The sequence below is a fragment of the Anomaloglossus baeobatrachus genome, chromosome 5 (genome assembly GCF_048569485.1).
Source record: "Anomaloglossus baeobatrachus isolate aAnoBae1 chromosome 5, aAnoBae1.hap1, whole genome shotgun sequence".
NCBI lineage: Eukaryota > Metazoa > Chordata > Amphibia > Anura > Aromobatidae > Anomaloglossus > Anomaloglossus baeobatrachus.
The window spans coordinates 125,154,203-125,174,563 of NC_134357.1; the positions used below are offsets into that span (position 1 = coordinate 125,154,203).

The following is a 20,361-nucleotide window of genomic DNA, read 5'->3' on the forward strand; positions in this document are numbered from 1 at the left end:
GGGGGAGCCAATTAAATCGTTGACCACATATAGGAGGATCATATTTAAGTTGATAATTTTGCACGGGCCGCTAATTATGGTATAAATGGCCCTCAGTAGAAAAAAAAAGGTTCCTCACCCTGCTTTATCTGAATGCAGTTTTTTTTGTTCATTTTGAATGCATTTGGAATTAATTTTCGAGAACCTCAGGATACGCGCCAGATGGAGTACACGGTTTCCCATAGCAACCCAAAAATTAGCATGACTAGACTAATGAATACACTTTTCATTTTCCTAAAGTGCTTGATAAATGAACTTCATAATCCTCATTTAAATCAGATTGCTCCGTAAGTGGAAAGCCCCCTCAAGACTGCGGAGTACCACGCTCCCATGTAGGGGGTAAGAGAAGACTTGTGTGCAATACCAGCTCTGAGATTTGTGGATTTTCATTAAGTTCCTATGATATTAGCAGACAAATGAAAGGCACTCATTGCAGAGCTGGAAAGAACATTTTTACAATGCGAGCTTGACCCACTATAGAAATCAGACGTTACACCGGTATAGGGGTGGAAATGTTTATCAGTGACTTTAATGTTGTTCTGTAAATTATGTTCTGCAGATTATTCAGACCAGGGTTTGTGATTGGAAATGGAAACTACATGGCATGATTGTTTGATCCAGTCACGAACGAGTATGGGAATTGTAGGAAACGGGGGTCCCTAAGCAAAGACTAGGGGGCACTGTGCTATTCCTATTCTCAGAGATACCCCTAATGGTGGAGATGTCCGAGTCTCCTTTCTGGTCCTGCTCCTGACCAGCTCTGATATTATATCCCCTCCCCTAGGAGGGGGCCAGGACAGGCGTTTGATTTAACCCACAGAAATAGACTTTGCCACACAGCACACACAAAAAGGTATAAAACAATAAGGGTGTCCTCAAACGAGCGTATAACACGCATGAGTATTGGAACGTATCACTCGGTGCGGCCGCACACTCTCTGGACAGAAAGCATGTCAGCAGCATAGAAATCCATGCAGCAGACCTACTCCTGTCAGCAGAGAAGCCAGCCGTGCCGAGTGATGTGTTCCGATACTGATGCGGGTTTTACGTTCGTGTGAGTCCAGCCTAAGAGGTTAGGAGTAAAACAAGAGCAAGGTGGAAACAATAAGACGATGGGTAACTCCACAACACCACCAAGCACAAAGCAACTCTTTCTCCAGCTAGTCTGGGACACCAAAACTCACAGACCAACACAGCATAACCTATAGTTGGCATAGGTAGAAGATTTCCTCCAGCCTAAAAATGAGAGGAGCTGAAGTAATTGGCTTCCTTACAACATGTGATCAAAAAAAGCCTACTGAGCAGGCTACCAGAGGTTAACTCTTCCTAACCTGTCTATGAATGAGCAGACCGCACGTTGACACCTGGGTCTGGCCAAGTTGATCAGAAACACCAGAGAAATCATTGAACGGAGAGTCAGACTCAGCGATGTGAACAGAACCTGACGCCACCATGACAGTGTGAGTTTTGTGCAAAACTCCGTGTGACAGATCCACATGAATGTCCCGTTGCAATCACAACCTTCTGGAATAGTCTGCTATAGCGCACAAGCAAGGATCTAATGGTCCCCGGCTTTAATACCTAAGCATTACTTTAAATGCTGTCACATCAGAGAGAATCTGGAAATTTTCAAGGAAGCCCAAGATCATAGACAAGCCTTGAACTGCTTTTCTGCATAGAGTAAAGTTAGAGCCCCGAACCAGCCTAGATAAAAAGAGTCACGGATTTGCCACCACTCAGATTCCCTCATGCTGTGTCTGGTTTAAAAAAGCAAAAAGAAAAAAAAAAACACCACAAACAAGTTCTTAATATAGTTCACTTGGATCTGTGTCTTTTTAGTTATTACTTTTGCAAAATCCAGCTTTTAACATTGCATCGTTACAGTCTTTATCAATCAGTGCTCTTACGGTATTGATGCTCGGCAGAATGGAGATCCTTCTGTGAAACCTGCATGTAATAAAAGCTTTCATCGGGATTTAAAACAGGAAGCGCAAGCGGGTCATTACCAGGGCAAACTGCTTGTTGAGTTTCATCTGCTCGGCGAGGACAGTGACGTTGTGGAACAAGTGAGGCTGCATGTGGCTCCACATATGAGGGAACCACCAGAACTCCTTCCTGTGCATGAGCAGCATGTCATCCCCCTCGTCTTCCTCATCTGTGCCTGGAGAGACAAGACGGCACAGAAGTGTCACCAGGAGGCACACAGCACTTACATTCTGGAGTAGGCAATCAAATCAGCAGCATGTTCTGTCTTAGGGCATGTTCACACATTGAGGATTTACAGTGGAGATTTATGCACCAAACACCAGAATGTTGGCAGGAGAAACGCTGTGTGGTTTGGACACCTTTTTGTTGTATTTTTACCCCTATTTATTTGAATGGGTAAAAATGGCTGCAAATACGCTGAAAATGACACTGCATAAAAAACCTCAAAAAACGTAACTCGTAAAACTGCATGGTGTGATTGAGATTTTAGAAATCTCATCTATTTTTCTGCTATTGTAAAACAAGGAATTGATTCAGCGCTAAAAAATGCATGGTAAAAACGCAGCAAAAATACTGTGTGAACATATGCTTAGTGGCCAGAGTGTACAAAGATCGAGACATCAATTAAAAAGGTCCTTGGCTTCTGATAATTGCCCAGCACGGGGTGACAAGTGTTTGCTGTATGTTCACATGTTACATTTTTGTAGTGTTTTTCATTTATTCAAATAAATGGGAGAAAAAAAAAAGCATCAAAAATGCATCAAAAACTTGCGTATTTTACACACCGTTTTTCCTACCAACACTCCAGTATTTGCAGATTTCTCGGCTGCACATGCTCTTAAAAGGGAAAGTCCTGTTAAATACTTGTAGATCCCTGAAAATAATAATATAGAGCTCTGCCTTGTGTCTTTCCTCCGGATACACAAGCGTTATTTTTACGGTATTCGCACATAAAATGGCATTGGGCGGTATATGATCAAAGACTGCACGGCAAAACAGCACATGGTTTTATATCAAGCGGATGCTTCTTTGGGCAGTGCAGTTTGTACAGGTAAAGCCCGTGGTTTCTATCTGCCTCAATCGTACCCTGCAAAGCCAAAAGCACTGGAGCAAAACTTTGGCAATGAGTGTTAAAAACCACTTAGGGTTTTGATGCGTTCTTGGCCCCACTCTTACCTATGGACACTGCCAGGGCGTTCAGGGACATACCCTTTTGTGCTCAGGCAGGAGCTCAGCAGGTACATCGGACCGTACGAGCTCGGCACATACACTGGATTGTACGCGCTCAGGCAGGAGCTCAGCAGGTACACCGGACTGTACGCGCTCAGGCAGGAGCTCAGCAGGTACACCGGACTGTACGGGCTCAGGATGGAGTTCAGCACATACACCGGACTGTACGAGCTCAGGTAGGAGCTCAGTAGGTACATCGGACTGTACACGCTCAGGCAGGAGCTCAGCACGTACATCGGACTGTATGCACCTAGGCAGGAGCTCAGCACGTACATCGGACTGTACACGCTCAGGCAGGATCTCAGCACATACACTGGACTGTACACGCTCAGGCAGGAGCTCAGCACATACACTGGACTGTACACGCTCAGGCAGGAGCTCAGCACATACACTGGACTGTACGCGCTCAGGTAGGAGCTCAGTAGATACATCGGACTGTATGCACTCAGGCAGGAGCTCAGCACGTACACCGGACTGTATACACTTAGGCAAGAGCTCAGCACGTACACCGGACTGTATGCACTCAGGCAGGAGCTCAGCACGTACACCGGACTATATGCGCTCAGGCAGGAGCTCAGCACGTACAGAGGAATGTATGCGCTCAGCACTTCTACTTCCTGAACTGCGATATTCTGAACAGTCTTTTGAATGATCCGTGGCAGTCTCAGGACCTGTACCTTCACTTCCATTCAGCTTATTTTAGGGCCTACAAGAGTACAAAAATAGGATTCAAATTTACTTACAATTTATTGAAAAAGACATATTGGGGAGCTGACAGTTCACTATTAAAGAGCTATATTGGTGCCATAATGCAAAGTTGCACAAGTTTTCAACATACGTTATATATCCATTCTCCATGGATTCTAAGATACTTGCAGACATTCAAAAGGAACCTCCAGACCATTGTAATCTATGGTCTCGGTGGCTGAAGTAAAGTACAGCATATCTGTGACTGCTGTTAACAGAACCTCAGGCAAGATGGCTGCCATCAATATTATGTACACTCCCTAAAAGACGTTCTGTCGCTTATCCATGTTATGTAAATAAAAGCTTATAACCTGACTTTAAATTCATCCATTGGTTTTATAAATTACTCTTTTGAAAGCTGAAACCCTCCCAAATTTGGTTTAGGTTATGAAAATAAAGTTTCTGCAAAGCTGAAATATTGATCATTTAATGAACACATAAAGGTCAGATTTTGGCAACACAATAGCTTTGTCGCCTTGTCATATACTGCACCCAATCCTAGTTTACAGCCTCACCTGTGCTTACTAAATGATCGGTTAATTAGTGGGTGTGTATAAAAAGAAACCCAGCGCCCGAGACCTTCACTTAAACTGCAACTTGACCTCGGACAACATGCCAAAAATCCACCCTGCGACCAAAGCCTTGATTATCAAGAGGCTGAAGACCAGATCCACTGCAGAGGTGGCTGGCACCTTTAATGTGTTTCAGCGTCAAGTACAAAAAAATTAAAAAAAGATTTGAAGAGACTGGAGATGTTTTTGACAAGCCCAGGTCCGGAAGACCCTGCAAGACAACTGCTCAGGAGGAACGTTTGTTGGTTAGAAAATCCAAAGCCAGCCTCTCCACTGCAGCAGAGCTCCAACAGGCCTGGTCACCTCAAGTTCCTGTCAACTAGAACAGTTTGTAGGATTCTGTCTCGAAATGTCCTCCATGGTCGAATCAGTGCCCAGAAGCCAGCACAAAACAAAAAGGCAATCAAAAAATTGTGTGGCATTTGCCAAGTCCCACAGCCTGCTAAACAGATGGACACTGAAAAAGTGGCAGAAGGTGGATTTCTCTGATGAATCTTCAGTTGAATTACACCACAGCCACCGCAAATACTGCAGGAGACCTACTGGAGCCCGTATGGATCCAGAAAACAATTACGTTTGGTGGTGGAAAGATAATGGTCTGGGGTTACACTCAGTATGGGGGTGTGCAAAACATTTGCAAGGTGCAAGGCAATATCAATAGCCTAAAATATCAAGAAGTATTAGCTACCTCTTACATTCCCAATTATAAAAGGGGTCAAATTCTGCAGCAGGATGGTGCTCCATCTCATACATCCATCTCTACAACAAAGTTCCTCCTGGCAAAGAAGATCAAGGTGCTCAAGGACTGGCCAGCCCAGTCACCAGACATGAACATCATTGAGCATGTTTGGGGTAGGATGAAAGTGAAAGCTTGGAAGACAAAACCAAAGAATCTAGATGAACTCTGGGATGCATGTACGACTGCATTCTTTGCCGTTCCTGATGAACCGCATGGATGCAGTCCTTCAAGCTCATGGAAGTCACACAAAATATTAAATATGGCTCTAATAGCACCACAACTTCACTAAACATTCACCAATGTTACGCAACATATCTTTGTATTAGAAGTTAATTATTGCTTTGAATTTCACATTACTTTCTGTGCGCGACAAAAAACTTTTGTCTTGCCAAAATCTGACCTTTCTGTGTTCATTAAATGATCAATTTTTCAGCTTTGCAGCAACTTTATTTTCATAACCTAAACCAAATTTGGGAGGGTTTCAGCTTTCAAAAGAGTAATTTATAAAACCAATGGATGAATTTAAAGTCCGGTTATAAGCTTTTATTTACATACCATGGATAAGCAACAGAACTTTTGTCAGGGGGTGTACAGTAAAAAAATGAAGTTAAAAAAAAATATCTACAATCAGAATAAAAAGAGATTAGGGAAAAATGAATATGTAACAGTTTTAAATTTTATAAAAAAATGTAGGTGATCTAATTCTTTCAGACTATCCCTTTCCTTGACTCCCACAATAACTATCTAAATTTTTCCATAAAACTTGCTTTATGCTGTCTGATATAACATGGATCCAGACTGATCTCAGGAGTCCGGGTGTCGGAGAAGTGGCGATTGCCTAAAAAACAACATACAAAATACAGAGGCACTCACCAGTCCATATAGGTTATTACGCAGGCGAAAGAAGGGCGCAGAGATTTCGGTGACTCTGCTCCTCTGACTATTTCCAATCTGCTCTCACTTGTAAAAGTGCCGAAGTTTATTAAATTTTCCCACAGACGTCTGGATGCATTACAGCTAGTTTTATTACTTTGCTCAGTTATATAACACCCCATTACAATAGCCCTGGCAGCAACCTGCGGACGGCCTCAATAACCGCTGCAGGGAGACGTCACCGTACCTGTGTGGTAGAACTTCCCAGAAAAACCCAAGTTGAAGGTGAAATTCGGTACCAGCGTTCGAAGCTTGCTTTGTGTGTTCAGCAAAGCCTGCAAATGAAGAGAAATATGTGTCAGCATTATCAAGAAAAGCCAAGACATTGGCCAGACAGTCCATTTATCACATTGACACTTAATTCACAAGCAGCATAGATGGTTCTACAGCCGGAGAGGAGAACAGTGCAATGTGTAAGGAGGAGCGGGTCAGATCTAGGAGTGTACTAATGGGAACACTAATGTCACATACAAATCATATATATTACATCCTTCTCTTATTCCTGCTACAGGTAGAAAATGTTCATTAACAGCATTTTTATCCCTCAGTGTAAGTCCCCTGCCCCCCTGTCATATACTCACCCTCCGGCGGCTTCATCTTCTATCAATGTTGCTCTCGTCAGTCTCCGGCAACTTGTCACCTGCGGTGTTTCCTAAAGGTAACAAATCAATAAAAGTCTATGAGAGCCTTGATCTGGCTCTCGTAGACATGAATTGAGTGCTTGAATGTAACTTCTCACTTCCGTCCAGTTACAGTCACAAGACGGCGCCGCAGGACCGGAGTGGCACCGGAAAAAAATGAAAAGCTGGAGGGTGAGTATTAGACTAGGGGCAGGGAGCTTAGGTTTAACGCACCCCTCCAGCGCTGAAAAACAAAAAAACAAACAAAAAAAAAGTGGAGTAGTGTTTTTAGCCGTTCTGGTAAAAACTGTTTATTAATATGATGATGCATCACTTTACAGGGTTTATATATATTTACATAAGATTTCTTCTTTTTTGTTTAATGTAGTGGAAGAAAAAAAAACAGAAAAGGAAAAAAACAAGTAAAAAAAAATTTGATTTCACTGAACACAAGACAACAGATGGAGGTGTTCGCAACAAACTTTACCAAGTTAAATTGAATCTCCAAAGTGCAAATGAGACCATAAAACGGCAGCGCTTTAAACGCTTTTCTGACAGAACAAGGTTAATAAAATGATAATGCAGTTCTCTGAGAATGAAAATCGCAAGCAATTAGAGCTTACAAAGCCACTCGTGACAACACTACAGTATTTCTTGAAATGAGAATACACATTCAGGTTTCAGATCCGGCCATAAACGAAAATATTTGCTGCAGAGTGGCAAAATTTTAGTCTTTATCAGACAAATGCTCAAAGTACAGCAAATATAATAGCGGTAATGTACCTAGGCCATACATCTTACAGCCCGTTACTGCAGACACACATCTGAGGATTTATGGAAAGCCGCAGAGCACTTCTTTCAATGTACAGTTAGGTCCAGAAATATTTGGACAGTGACACAATTTTCGCGAGTTGGGCTCTGCATGCCACCACATTGGATTTGAAATGAAACCTCTACAACAGAATTCAAGTGCAGATTGTAACGTTTAATTTGAAGGTTTGAACAAAAATATCTGATAGAAATTGTAGGAATTGGACAAATAAACCAAACCCAAACAAAATATTTTTATTTTCAATATTTTGTTGCGAATCCTTTGGAGGCAATCACTGCCTTAAGTCTGGAACCCATGGATATCACCAAATGCTGGGTTTCTTCCTTCTTAATGCTTTGCCAGGCCTTTACAGCCGCAGCCTTCAGGTCTTGCTTGTTTGTGGGTCTTTCCGTCTTAAGTCTGGATTTGAGCAAGTGAAATGCATGCTCAATTGGGTTAAGATCTGGTGATTGACTTGGCCATTGCATAATGTTCCACTTTTTTGCACTCATGAACTCCTGGGTAGCTTTGGCTGTATGCTTGGGGTCATTGTCCATCTGTACTATGAAGCGCCGTCCGATCAACTTTGCGGCATTTGGCTGAATCTGGGCTGAAAGTATATCCCAGTACACTTAAGAATTAATCCGGCTACTCTTGTCTGCTGTTATGTCATCAATATACACAAGTGACCCAGTGCCATTGAAAGCCATGCATGCCCATGCCATCACGTTGCCTCCACCATGTTTTACAGAGGATGTGGTGTGCCTTGGATCATGTGCCGTTCTCTTTCTTCTCCAAACTTTTTTCTTCCCATCATTCTGGTACAGGTTGATCTTTGTCTCATCTGTCCATAGAATACTTTTCCAGAACTGAGCTGGCTTCATGAGGTGTTTTTCAGCAAATTTAACTCTGGCCTGTCTATTTTTGGAATTGATGAATGGTTTGCATCTAGATGTGAACCCTTTGTATTTACTTTCATGGAGTCTTCTCTTTACTGTTGACTTAGAGACAGGTACACCTACTTCACTGAGAGTGTTCTGGACTTCAGTTGATGTTGTGAACGGGTTCTTCTTCACCAAAGAAAGTATGCTGCGATCATCCACCACTGTTGTCATCCGTGGACGCCCAGGCCTTTTTGAGTTCCCAAGCTCACCAGTCAATTCCTTTTTTCTCAGAATGTACCCGACTGTTGATTTTGCTACTCCAAGCATGTCTGCTATCTCTCTGATGGATTTTTTCTTTTTTTTCAGCCTCAGGATGTTCTGCTTCACCTCAATTGAGTTCCTTAGACCGCATGTTGTCTGGTCACAGCAACAGCTTCCAAATGCAAAACCACACACCTGTAATCAACCCCAGACCTTTTAACTACTTCATTGATTACAGGTTAACGAGGGAGACGCCTTCAGAGTTAATTGCAGCCCTTAGAGTCCCTTGTCCAATTACTTTTGGTCCCTTGAAAAAGAGGAGGCTATGCATTACAGAGCTATGATTCCTAAACCCTTTCTCCGATTTGAATGTGAAAACTCTCATATTGCAGCTGGGAGTGTGCACTTTCAGCCCATATTATATATATAATTGTATTTCTGAACATGTTTTTGTAAACAGCTAAAATAACAAAACTTGTGTCACTGTCCAAATATTTCTGGACCTAACTGTATGTACTGTAAGACGTATTTCAGGCTGGGGCTACAGGGCGACATTTGTCGGACGACAGCAATTATAGGAAGAGGCGCGAAAGACAAACCGATGTGCAACTTGCTGTGCCCAGAGCTGTGATTTTGCTGCAGACTTAGGGTGCACGCCCACAATCAGTGTTTGCTGCGTTTTGGATGCAGCATGTTCAGCTGTGTCCTAAATGCTGCGTTGTACAGTACAAGCACAGTGGATGGGATTTCTAGAAATCTCGTGCCCACTGTGCTGCTTTTTTCCGCAGCAAACACTGACCTGTGGTACGTCTTTCCAGACTGCAGCATGTCAATTGTTTGCTGTAGATTCGCATGTGTCCTCTGTAGGAAGAACACAAGCGAGAGACCGCAGCTCACTGAACCCTGATCGTGGGTACGAGCAGCTACAGTCTCCTGCAGAAGGGACTCCCGGCCCCGCAGGTCAGGACCCGCTGCGTCAAGGACACCGTGAGTCCTGATTGTGGGCACGTACCCTTAAACAGCAATGCTACAACTCAAATGGTGCTTGAGACTGTCATGGAAGTCTAAAGGCCCTGTCACACACAGAGATAAATCTGCAGCAGATCTGTGGTTGCAGTGAAATTGTGGACAATCAGTGCCAGGTTTGTGGCGGTGTACAAATGGAACAATATGTCCATAATTTCACTGCAACCACAGATCTGCCAAAGATTTATCTCTGTGTCTGACGGGGCCTTAAGGCAAGACACACCGGCAGCATGCAACAGGCACTGGCTTTATTATCTCAGCCTGGGATGCATGACTCAAACACTGCTATACAAGCACAACACATAGGAAATACTGGAGGGAAGCGAGGGTAGACTGCACAGGGTCCTATCCGGTGGTAAATAAAGGGTTAACAATATTAGGTGTGCTCACCTGGTGACAACGATAAAGTGCATGTAAGCGTGCTGCTGCAAATCCAAGGCAGGAGGAAGGGGATGATGAGTATTAGGGTACTTTCACACTTGCGTTGTGTTGAATCCGCTGGGTCCGTTGCTGCGTCGTTTTGACGCATCCGTTATTTTTGTGGTGTCAACGGATGCAACGGGTCCGTTATTTCACAGGAATCCGTTAGCTAATTCCTGTGAAATAACGGACCGTTGCATCCGTTTGGCGTCCGTTAGGCGTCCGTCTAACGGAATCCGTCGGCTCTGTTTTATTTATTTTTTTATTTTTTTTCATTCTGGGCATGCGCAGAATAAATTAGCGGAATCCAGCAGCGGATTCCGTTGTTAAGCACTTAGCAACGGAATCCGCTACCATAGGGAACCATTATAAATTTTAACGGAACCAACGGAATCCGTTGGTTGGCGTCATTTTGACGCCAACATTTAACGTTACATTCTGCGTTGCTTCCGCTTGGCGAAAGCAACGGAGCATCGGCCAACGGAAGCAACGCAGGTACTTTTGGCACAATCCGTCATCAATGCAAGTCTATGGGAAACAACGGAATCCGTTAACGGATTCCGCTGTTTCCCAAGACAGCGGATTGCGCCAAAAAAAAACCAACGCAAGTGTGAAAGTACCCTTATATGGACCTTCTTTGCACTGCGCAAAGAACTTAAGGCCCATATAATACTCATCATCATCCTCCTGTCTTGGATCTGCAGCAGCCCTACTTATATACACAAATGTATGCAGAGACCTGGTAACTCAAAGTCAAGACCAACCTGGCTTAGTACATCTGGCCCGGAAAGTCTCAAGTAATTTGCCCACCCTTGTACTAAAATAGCTGGAAATAGAGTATTTTTTATTGTGCAGTAATACACCAAATATGTGCAATAATAAAACAAATTTTGTGCAGGCTATGTGACACTGATATTACAGGGAGAGTATATACTAACTAGAACTACAACGGTCTCCCAGCGTTCAGAGAGCACTAACACATGAGAAGACGGCCTGTTTCACTTTCTTTCCCAGTCTCTGCACACAAGCGTTGCCCCTCATGTGTGGTATGGCAGCCATATACCAATTTGTGCAGTAAAAAGTCAAATATGTGCAATAATAAAACACATTTTGTGCAGGCCATGTGACACTGATATTATAGGGAGGGTATACACTAACTAGAAGTACAATTGTCTCTAAGCATTCCCCTGGTTCAGAGAGCACTGACACATGAGGCAATGGCCTGTTTCACTTTCTTTCCCAGTCTCTGCACACAAGCTTCGTCCCCTCATGCATGGTATGTAAAGTAATAACTGCTATCAAAAAACTCTGGGAAGCAGTCAACAATTTTCATTACTGTTTGTCAGATTAAGTAGTGGTCAGTAACTTGTGGGTGTAAACCTACACTATCCAGTGGCCGCAACAGCAGGAAAGCCAAACGTTGCATACTACAGACCTAGGAGGAACACATTTTTACTGACAGTCACACATTACACTAAATTTTGCGTTCATAACCATTAGATGCTCCATTCGGAGCCTGTTCGGTCTTCGTTAGTGGGGGTCCATTGGGTGCGATAGTGCCCATCAAGTGATCAAACAGTCACGGTATCATGACTTCCATATGTACTGGAAACCATGATGATAGTGTGAATACAACCTTAATGGATGGCATTAAAAATATGCTGTTCACACTTCCCTGCTTGAAAAGCACTGTTTTTAGGGCATCTCCTCAATATAGCTCATTAGTAATTACAATACTGCAGAGAAAAAGCAAAATGTCTGGAAAGTAACTCAGTGACATAACACAGAGGAAAAAAAACAACTCAAATTAAAGAGGGAAGGGGGTGGAGGAGCAGGACGGACGCCCTATAAAAAGGTTATCCAACATATACAGTACATGCCTTTGGAATGAGTCTGACTTAATATTGGTTCAAACCCAATTAAAGGATTTCATACATCAAACATCTTTCAGGAAATCCTTCTGCTAAGGTCATGTCTTATGAGGTAGCTAAACTTTTTTATAGTAACAAGTCACCATAGCAATGCAGTTTGCTATTCTCCAGCCAGAAAGAAGCATAAACTCTCCTTCCCTTCATGTCTGGAGCCAAAAGAAACATCCCGCTGCCAAAACCAACTGCATCAGTGATATCGCAAACACCGCTTGCATAAGTGGGTGACATGCCGCCGGCGAGCCTCCCCACTGTACCATCCACTAGAAGCTGAATGTGAACACCCACAATATATTCTCAGAGGAATTTTTCATTTTTTAAAGTCTTAAACCAAGAGGGACATTCTATTAGCCGCCATCGCTGCAGAGGTTGTGACCAGTCAGGGTCTCGTTATTCACTCTTCACCCCTCCATACGGGCACGCCAACATGTCCCGCACATGATCACCTATTTTATGGGTGGCATGTTTGATTTGGCTCTGTGGTCGAACATACAAATCATTTTGGCTTCAGTGATTTTTCAAGACTGCTATGTCCTCCGTTGTGCCAATAAACAAGCGTATGTACAGTGCTGGCCAAAAGTATTGGCACCCCTGTAATTCTGTCAGAGAATACTCAGTTTCTTCCTGAAAATGATTGCAATCACAAATTCTTTGGTATTATTATCTTCATTTAATGTGTCTTCAATGAAAAGAAAAGAAAAACATTGTCATAAAGCCAAATTGGATATAATTCCACATCAAAAAAAGTAATAAAAAAATAAAATAAAAAAGGGGGTGGACAAAAGTATTGGCACTGTTTGATAAATCATGTGATGCTTCTCTAATTTGTGTAATTAACAGCACCTGTAACTTACCTGTGGCACCTAACAGGTGTTGGCAATAACTAAATCACACTTGCAGCCAGTTGACATGGATTAAAGTTGACTCAACCTTTGTCCTGTGTCCTTGTGCGTACCACATTGAGCATGGAGAAAAGAAAGAAGACCAAAGAACTGTCTGAGGACTTGAAAATCCAAATTGTGAGGAAGCATGAGCAATCTCAAGGCTACAAGTCCATCTCCAAAGAACTGAAAGTTCCTGTGTCTACGGTGCACAGTGTCATCAAGAAGTTTAAAGCCCATGGCACTGTGGCTAACCTCCCTAGATGTGGAAGGAAAAGAAAAATTGCCGAGAGATTTCAAGATTGTGCGGATGGTGGATAAAGAACCTCGACTAACATCCAAACAAGTTCAAGCTGCCCTTTAGTCCGAGGGTACAACAGTGTCAACCCGTACTATCAATCGGCGTCTGAATGAAAAGGGACTGTATGGTAGGATACCCAGGAAGACCCTACTTCTTACCCCGAGACATAAAAAAGCCAGGCTGGAGTTTGCCAAAACTTACCTGAGAAAGCCTAAAACGTTTTGGAAGAATTGTTCTCTGGTCAGATGAAACAACAGTAGAGCTTTTTGGGAAAAGCCATCAACATAGAGTTTACAGGGGGAAAAAAAAAAAAAAGGAGGCATTCAAAGAAAAGAAAACGGTCCCTACAGTCAAACATGGCGAAGGTTCCCTGATGTTTTGGGGTTGCTTTGCTGCCTTTGGAGAGATCTCAAAATGGCAGTTTGGAGAAGGCACCCTTCAAATCTCAGGGACCTGGAGCAGTTTGCCAAAGAAGAATGGTCTAAAATTCCAGCAGAGCATTGTAAGAAACTCATTGATGGTTACCGGAAACGGTTGTTCACAGTTATTTTGGCTAAAGGTTGTGCAACCAAGTATTAGGCTAAGGGTGCCAATACTTTTGTCTGGCCCATTTTTGGAGTTTTGTGTGAAATGATCAATGATTTGATTTTTGTTTCATTCTCTTTTGTGTTTTCTCATTGCAAGCAGAATAAATGAAGATAATATCAAAGAATTTGTGATTGCAATCATTTTCAGGAAGAAACTGAGTATTCTCTGACATAATTACAGGGGTGCCAATACTTTTGGCCAGCACTGTGTGTAGTTTAATGGGGATCGCTTTTACATCTACATAGAGTATATATTTTGGTACATTTGTCTCCTTTGAATCTGGCCAAAAATCATGGAGACGTCCATTTCTCACTAGAAGAAAAATCCGTATACGAGTGTATGAGTCTGAAAATCAGTCAGCAGATATACGGCATCTGCGTACAGTCCGTGATTAGCATTGTAATGTATAGGATATATTTGTGATATATTTATCTATACAGGAAAATCTCTGATGGAACACGGATGGTAAAAACTGACACACGGGCAAGACGCTGAAGAAACGCAGATCCCACACTGACGACACTTGTACTTTTTTTGCGTTAATGAAGAAACATGAGGCCTAAAAGGTTACCACTCTTTTCCAAAAACAGTGAATACAGATGATTGTTAGAGTAGCACTTCTGATTTTTTTCCATATACAATTACTCGCTGGCAATGCTCGATTTTAATAAATTGTATCACTCGAGCTCAGCTCCGTTGCATACTATAAAGAAAAGAGTGGAAATTCCGAGATCTGAAAACCATTGAGAACTTGTGGTTAATCCTCAAAATGCAGGTGGACAAGCAAAAATACAACAATTGTGGTAAACTCCAAGCACTGATTATACCAGAATCAATTGTCATCAGTCAGGATTTGGCCCAGAAGCTGATGTCCAGCTGCCAGGGCAAAAGTATGGAAAAATAAAGATCAACACGGTAACTGGAGTCTTTACATAATAATAATATTTATACACTTATATAGCACTATTAATTCCACAGCGCTTCACATACATCAGCAACACTGTCCCCATTGGGGCTCACAATCTAGAGTCCCTATCTGTATGTCTTTGGAGTGTGAGAGGAAACCGGAGAATCCGGAGGAAACCCACGCAAACATGCGGAGAACATACAAACTCCTTGCAGATGTTGTCCTTGGTGGAATTTGAACCCAGGACCCCCGCGCTGCAAGACTGCAATGCTAACCACTGAGCCACCGTGCTGTATGAAATGCTGATAATTGTGCTTCACTAACCATAAAAGCATCTGACAACGGCCTCATTCACATTTCTGTCTTTAAACACAGATGTCATCAATGTACAGTCCAAGTGTCCGATTATATGATCAGTGTTTTTCACAGATGTATCAATAAATAGGTTACAAGGCTTCTCCTATACTGTGCAATGTTAAACCTGTACAGTATACGGATAGTACACCCATGCCATTCGTGAGCAGTCATTCAAAAAAAACGACATGTCTCTCTGTTTCGTACAGACACACGGTCCATGTAAAAACAAGAACATGAAGATCACCATAGGTTATAATGGGTACATGTGGTATCCATGAAAAAACGGACACCACACATACAGGAAACACTGATATATGAATAAGATCTAAGGCCCGTTTCACACTTCAGTGAAAAACACTGACGTTCTTCACTGATGTGTAAAACACGCACATGTCCCTCCGTGTTCCGTGATTCACGGAACACGTGGGTTGTCCATGTGCAATCCGTGATCCGTGATTGCATACGGACATTACTCACCTGCCTTCACTGCTGCTGTCCATGGTGCTGATCTCCTCGGGTCTCCAGCGTCACCCACCGCTCTCAGCTCTTACTTCCTGGTCGGGTTTTCCTGCTCATGAATATTCATGAGCCAGGCAGGAGCTGCCGAGAGCAGAGGCTACAGAGCGAATCGCAGGCAAGGTAAGTTGAAAATATTTAATATTTAATATGTCCGTGATTTTCTGGTACGTGTTTCACTGATCACACCATAGTGTGGTCCATGGGTCATCAGTGATGCCAGAAAAAAAACTGACTTGTCTCTGTGCAGAATCACGGCCACGGGTGTACGCTGCATGGAGACACGTTCAGTGAAAAATCACTGATGTGTGAGCAGACCCATTGATTATAATGGGTCTGCGTATGTCAGTGAGTCTGGTACGTAGAAAAAAAAAGCACAAACGTAGCAGAATCACTGACGTGTGAAAGGGGCCTAAGAGAGTCTAAAACCACTTAAAGGGAACCTGTCAGGTGCAGTATGTACCTAGTACCACGAGCAATTCAGGGTACATATTAGTAATCCCTGTCTAACTGTGTCCCTGTATACACTAGAATAAAGAGATAAGTTTTCTAAAGTTATTTCTAAAGATCTTCTATCTTATGCTAATGAGCACGGGGACTAGTCCCCAGGGCGTTATATCCCCCAACTAGTCCACCCTCTTAACATGTGATCAGACACACAGGGGTGTGCTAATATGCTATTCAAAGCAGCGATGCCGCGCGTACCTGTGTTTGCTCTTCTTCACCAAAAATGCAGCAAAAAATGCACGGTTTACAGTGTTTTTTCACTTTCTCATTGTATTTTATGGGTGAAAAAAATGTTGCAAAAATGCTGAAAGAACTGACATGCTGCTTGTTGTGCATTTGTTGTTTTTTTCTTAAAAGCTTTCTTTTACAGTATTAGAATCAAAAAAGTCCGTGGAGCCTCTGTTAGGAGTCTCAACACAGAAACCAGCCAGATATCCCTCCGGGAAGGACCTAGCCAAAGAGTGGCTCTTTTTAGGAGACCACCGTAACCACCATATTAAGTGGCCCTTTTAGTCAATATCCAACTCTTTGACAAGTTTAAAGATTTGACAAGGGAAATACCAAGGATGGATGGATACCTGGCCTTGGTAGTTCCCTTGTCAAATCTTTAAACTTGTCAAAGAGTTGGATATTGACTACAAGGGCCACTTAATATGGTGGTTATGGTGGTGTCCTAAAAAGAGCCACTCCTTGGCTAGGTCCTTCCCGGAGGGATATCTGGCTAGTTTCTGTGTTGAGACTCCTAACAGAGGCTCCACGGACTTTTTTGATTTGCATATTTCCCAGGGGGCAATGCACCTAGGAGATCACTGTGTTGAGCGCCCTCGTTGGCTGCCGGCAGTGATTACTCTGGCTGGTCTCCCAGAGATCAGTGATTGTTTTGTCCTTTTACAGTATTAGCAAATACTATGAGATTTCAGAATTCTCATGGGTACACTTATTTTTCTGGCTGAATTTGGAAGAAAAAAAAAAAAAGTTGCTGCAAAAGCAGCTGCTCCTTTATTTCCACCCACAAAAAGGCATAAAAAATGCCATGTTTACACAAGCCCAAAAGATAAACGCTCACATTTCTTTTTTGCGTAAACTGTATATATATTTTTCCAGGCATTGGGCATGTTTTCTCCTTTAGAGGGTTCATTTTTCAACTTCTTATATTGCTTTACAGTAATTAGGAAAATAAGCAAGTTTGCAATTGACCTGCCTTTACTGTCTGCTGTCATTCTCATGCAGTGAAAGATTTTATCTTTAATAGTGTACAGATCACTTCCAAGGTGCCCAGCTAGGAGTGTACAATAGTCACATTCAAGGAGCGAGATTTAAGGCCCCGTCACACAATGAGATCGCTAACTAGATCGTAGCTGAGTCACGGTTTCTGTGACGCAGTAGCGATCCCGTTAGCGATCTTGTTATGTGTGACACCTACCAGCGATCAGGCCCCTGCTGTGAGATCGTTAGTCGTTGCCGAATGGTCCGGATAATTTTCTTCAAAGGCAATGTCCTGCTGGGCAGGACGCATCGCTGTGTTTGACACTGTGTGACAGGGTCCCAATGACAGCAGAGATCGTTATACAGGTTGCTACTGCGACCTGTATCGTTACTGCGTCGCTGGTAAGATCTGACTGTGTGACATCTCACCAGTGACCTCCCAGCGACTTACCTGCCTTCCTTATCAGGTCGCATCGTTGTTAGGATCGTTGGTAAGCTGTTGTGTGAGACTGGGCCTTAACTCTTAGCATCCCAGTCAGCTCCCTGCAGCCCACTGATTTATACACAGAAGTTAACTGCTCACCTCCCTCTCATCTTCTGAAGAGATGCAGTTATAAATCACCAGCCTGCAGCTTTCCTAATCACAGCTCTCTGCTCTGCCTGTCCAGACCTTTGTGTCCCTGTTATTGCTATGTATATAGACAATGATAGCAGTACACACTCCAGAACAAACCAAATATGATGCAGCAGAACTTGTGTTGGGCTTTATAGTTCTACTAAGACTACAGTTCTATTCACTAGAGGTCACTCAAGGAGGAGCCGGTCATGATAGAAATCAGGAAGAAAACTGTAAGGAGATTGAATTGCTCTGAACTGCTCAAGAGATGAATTGAGAATACCCCTTTAATTGATTTAGTAGTCAAATTTGGAGCGATTTTGTTTTCCAAATTATAAACACAAGAGCAGTTGTACTTTTTTCTACATGGAAACAAAACAGCACCATGCGCACTATAGGTGTGCTTCACCACAGAAATAAATAGGAAGCCAATAAAGTATTTGAAGCAAGTTTGGAGAAAATATGATCCAAAATGCTCAGTTTGAATATACTGTACCCCAAATATAGAAAAAAGGTTTAATGCAGCTACCACTCCTGCGTTCGAGCTAAGCACCCCAGGAATCTTCCAGGGCAGACCGTCTGTGGCCTGGGGGTGGTGGACAAAGAAGGCACTGGCCTAGCTTCCAGTTAAAATAGCTCTACATGGTCCAAATGAGATGTTCTCCAGCACCAAAGGAAAGTGGTTAAAACTTAGCTTTTAATCAATAAGAATAAAAAAAATAAAATTGGCAGAATGTGCACATATTAAAATAACTCATAATGTGTTTGCGTTTCAGGTAGAAAATCCTTTAATCATAGCTATACAATTAAAGGCTAGGTTTCAACTACTTTCCTTTGGTGCTGGAGAACATCCCCTTTTGGACCATAGAGATATCGTTAGGGCGCTTTTATATTGCTTTGTTCCCCAAGTTCAGTATTCACACCGGGGTTAAAGTGCAAACCCCCTGCAATACAGGATTTGGACGTATGTGCCAAAGGGGCCATTGACTTTAATGGTGCAGGTGGGGTCATTGTGGGCTATGTCATTCACCATTTTTTTTTAGAAAATATGCCTAATGGAGGTGGACAGCCAGTCTACTAAAATGCCCAAAAATGATGCACAACAATTTTTTATTTTTTTTAAGGAGGGGTGGGGGGCAGGGGTTTGAATGTAAACCCTGACGGGACCCCAAAACGTGGCGAATAACAACTCAATGTAAAAGCACCCTTACACTGTAACTATACTGTGAACTAACAGTCCATTATATTAAAGGGAACCAAACATCAGGATTTTCATGTATAAGGTGCAGCCAGTGCAGCACTGGCACTATCAGGCACATTGTGTACATACCATTAGTGGGCAGCTCGGGTGTTTAGGCTGTGAAATCCAACTTTATAAAGTTTGAAAATAAGTGCACTTTTTGATTGACGTGTGCACCTCTCTCCTAATTGTCCGGGCGTGTTATGCACGTGTATCACCGCCGCCCCCCGCCGCCTGTTCCTCCCTCTCACTGACCGTATGTAAATTTCTCTCTTCAGAAACATGGCGCCGGAGTTGGCACCTGCGAATAGCGCTCATCTCCGGCGCCATGTTTCTGAAGCCCGCAGTACTTAGTATTTTGCAGGAGAGGGCGGCGCATGCGCCCTCGCGTCTTCAGATCCTGTTGTGAACGCGGGAGGGCGCGTGGTCACAACAGGACTGCAGAACAGCTGATGGGAGGACGCAATTACCTCCTCCTCCTCCAAACATACCTGCAGGACAGTGAGAAGAATCCTGCTGTCGGCTTTTTCCTGTGAAGTCCCAGTGTCCTAGGCAGCTGCTGTGCTGGCACAGTGTTGTAGCTGCAGGTAATCGCGTCCTCCTATCAGCTGTTCTGCAGTCCTGTTGTGACAACATGCGCTCCCGCGGTCACAACAGGATCTGAATAAGCGAGGGTGCATGCGCCGCCCTCTCCTGCAAAATACTAAGTACTGCGGGCTTCAGAAACATGGTGCCGGAGATAAGCGCTATGCGCAGGTGCCAACTCCGACATCATGTTACTGAAGAGAGAAATTTACATACAGCCAAAGGGAGGGAGGAACAGGCGGGCGTGGGGGGGGGGGGGTCAGGGATACACATGCATAACACGCCCGGACATCAGCAGAGAGGTGCACACGTCAATCAAAAAGTGCACGAATTTTCAAACTTTATAAAGTTGAATTCCACTGCCTTACCACCCAAGCTGCACCCTAATGGTATGTACAGCCTGTGCCTGATACTGCCAGTACTGCACTGGCTGCACATTATATAGGAAAATGCTGATGTTT

General features: G+C 43.2%; 1 protein-coding gene across 2 annotated transcripts in view; it reads right to left on the reverse strand.

The window, feature by feature from the left end:
* The window catches only part of NDST2 (N-deacetylase and N-sulfotransferase 2), a 195,906-nt gene that overhangs the window by 42,734 nt on the left and 132,811 nt on the right, over positions 1–20,361 (reverse strand). For both annotated transcript variants that reach the window (XM_075348849.1, XM_075348850.1), the window contains exons 3-4: positions 6,434–6,521; positions 2,046–2,200 (exon numbers count right to left, since the gene is read on the reverse strand). In XM_075348849.1, the coding sequence (XP_075204964.1) occupies positions 2,046–2,200; positions 6,434–6,521 (243 nt within the window). The remainder of the gene's footprint in view (positions 1–2,045; positions 2,201–6,433; positions 6,522–20,361) is intronic.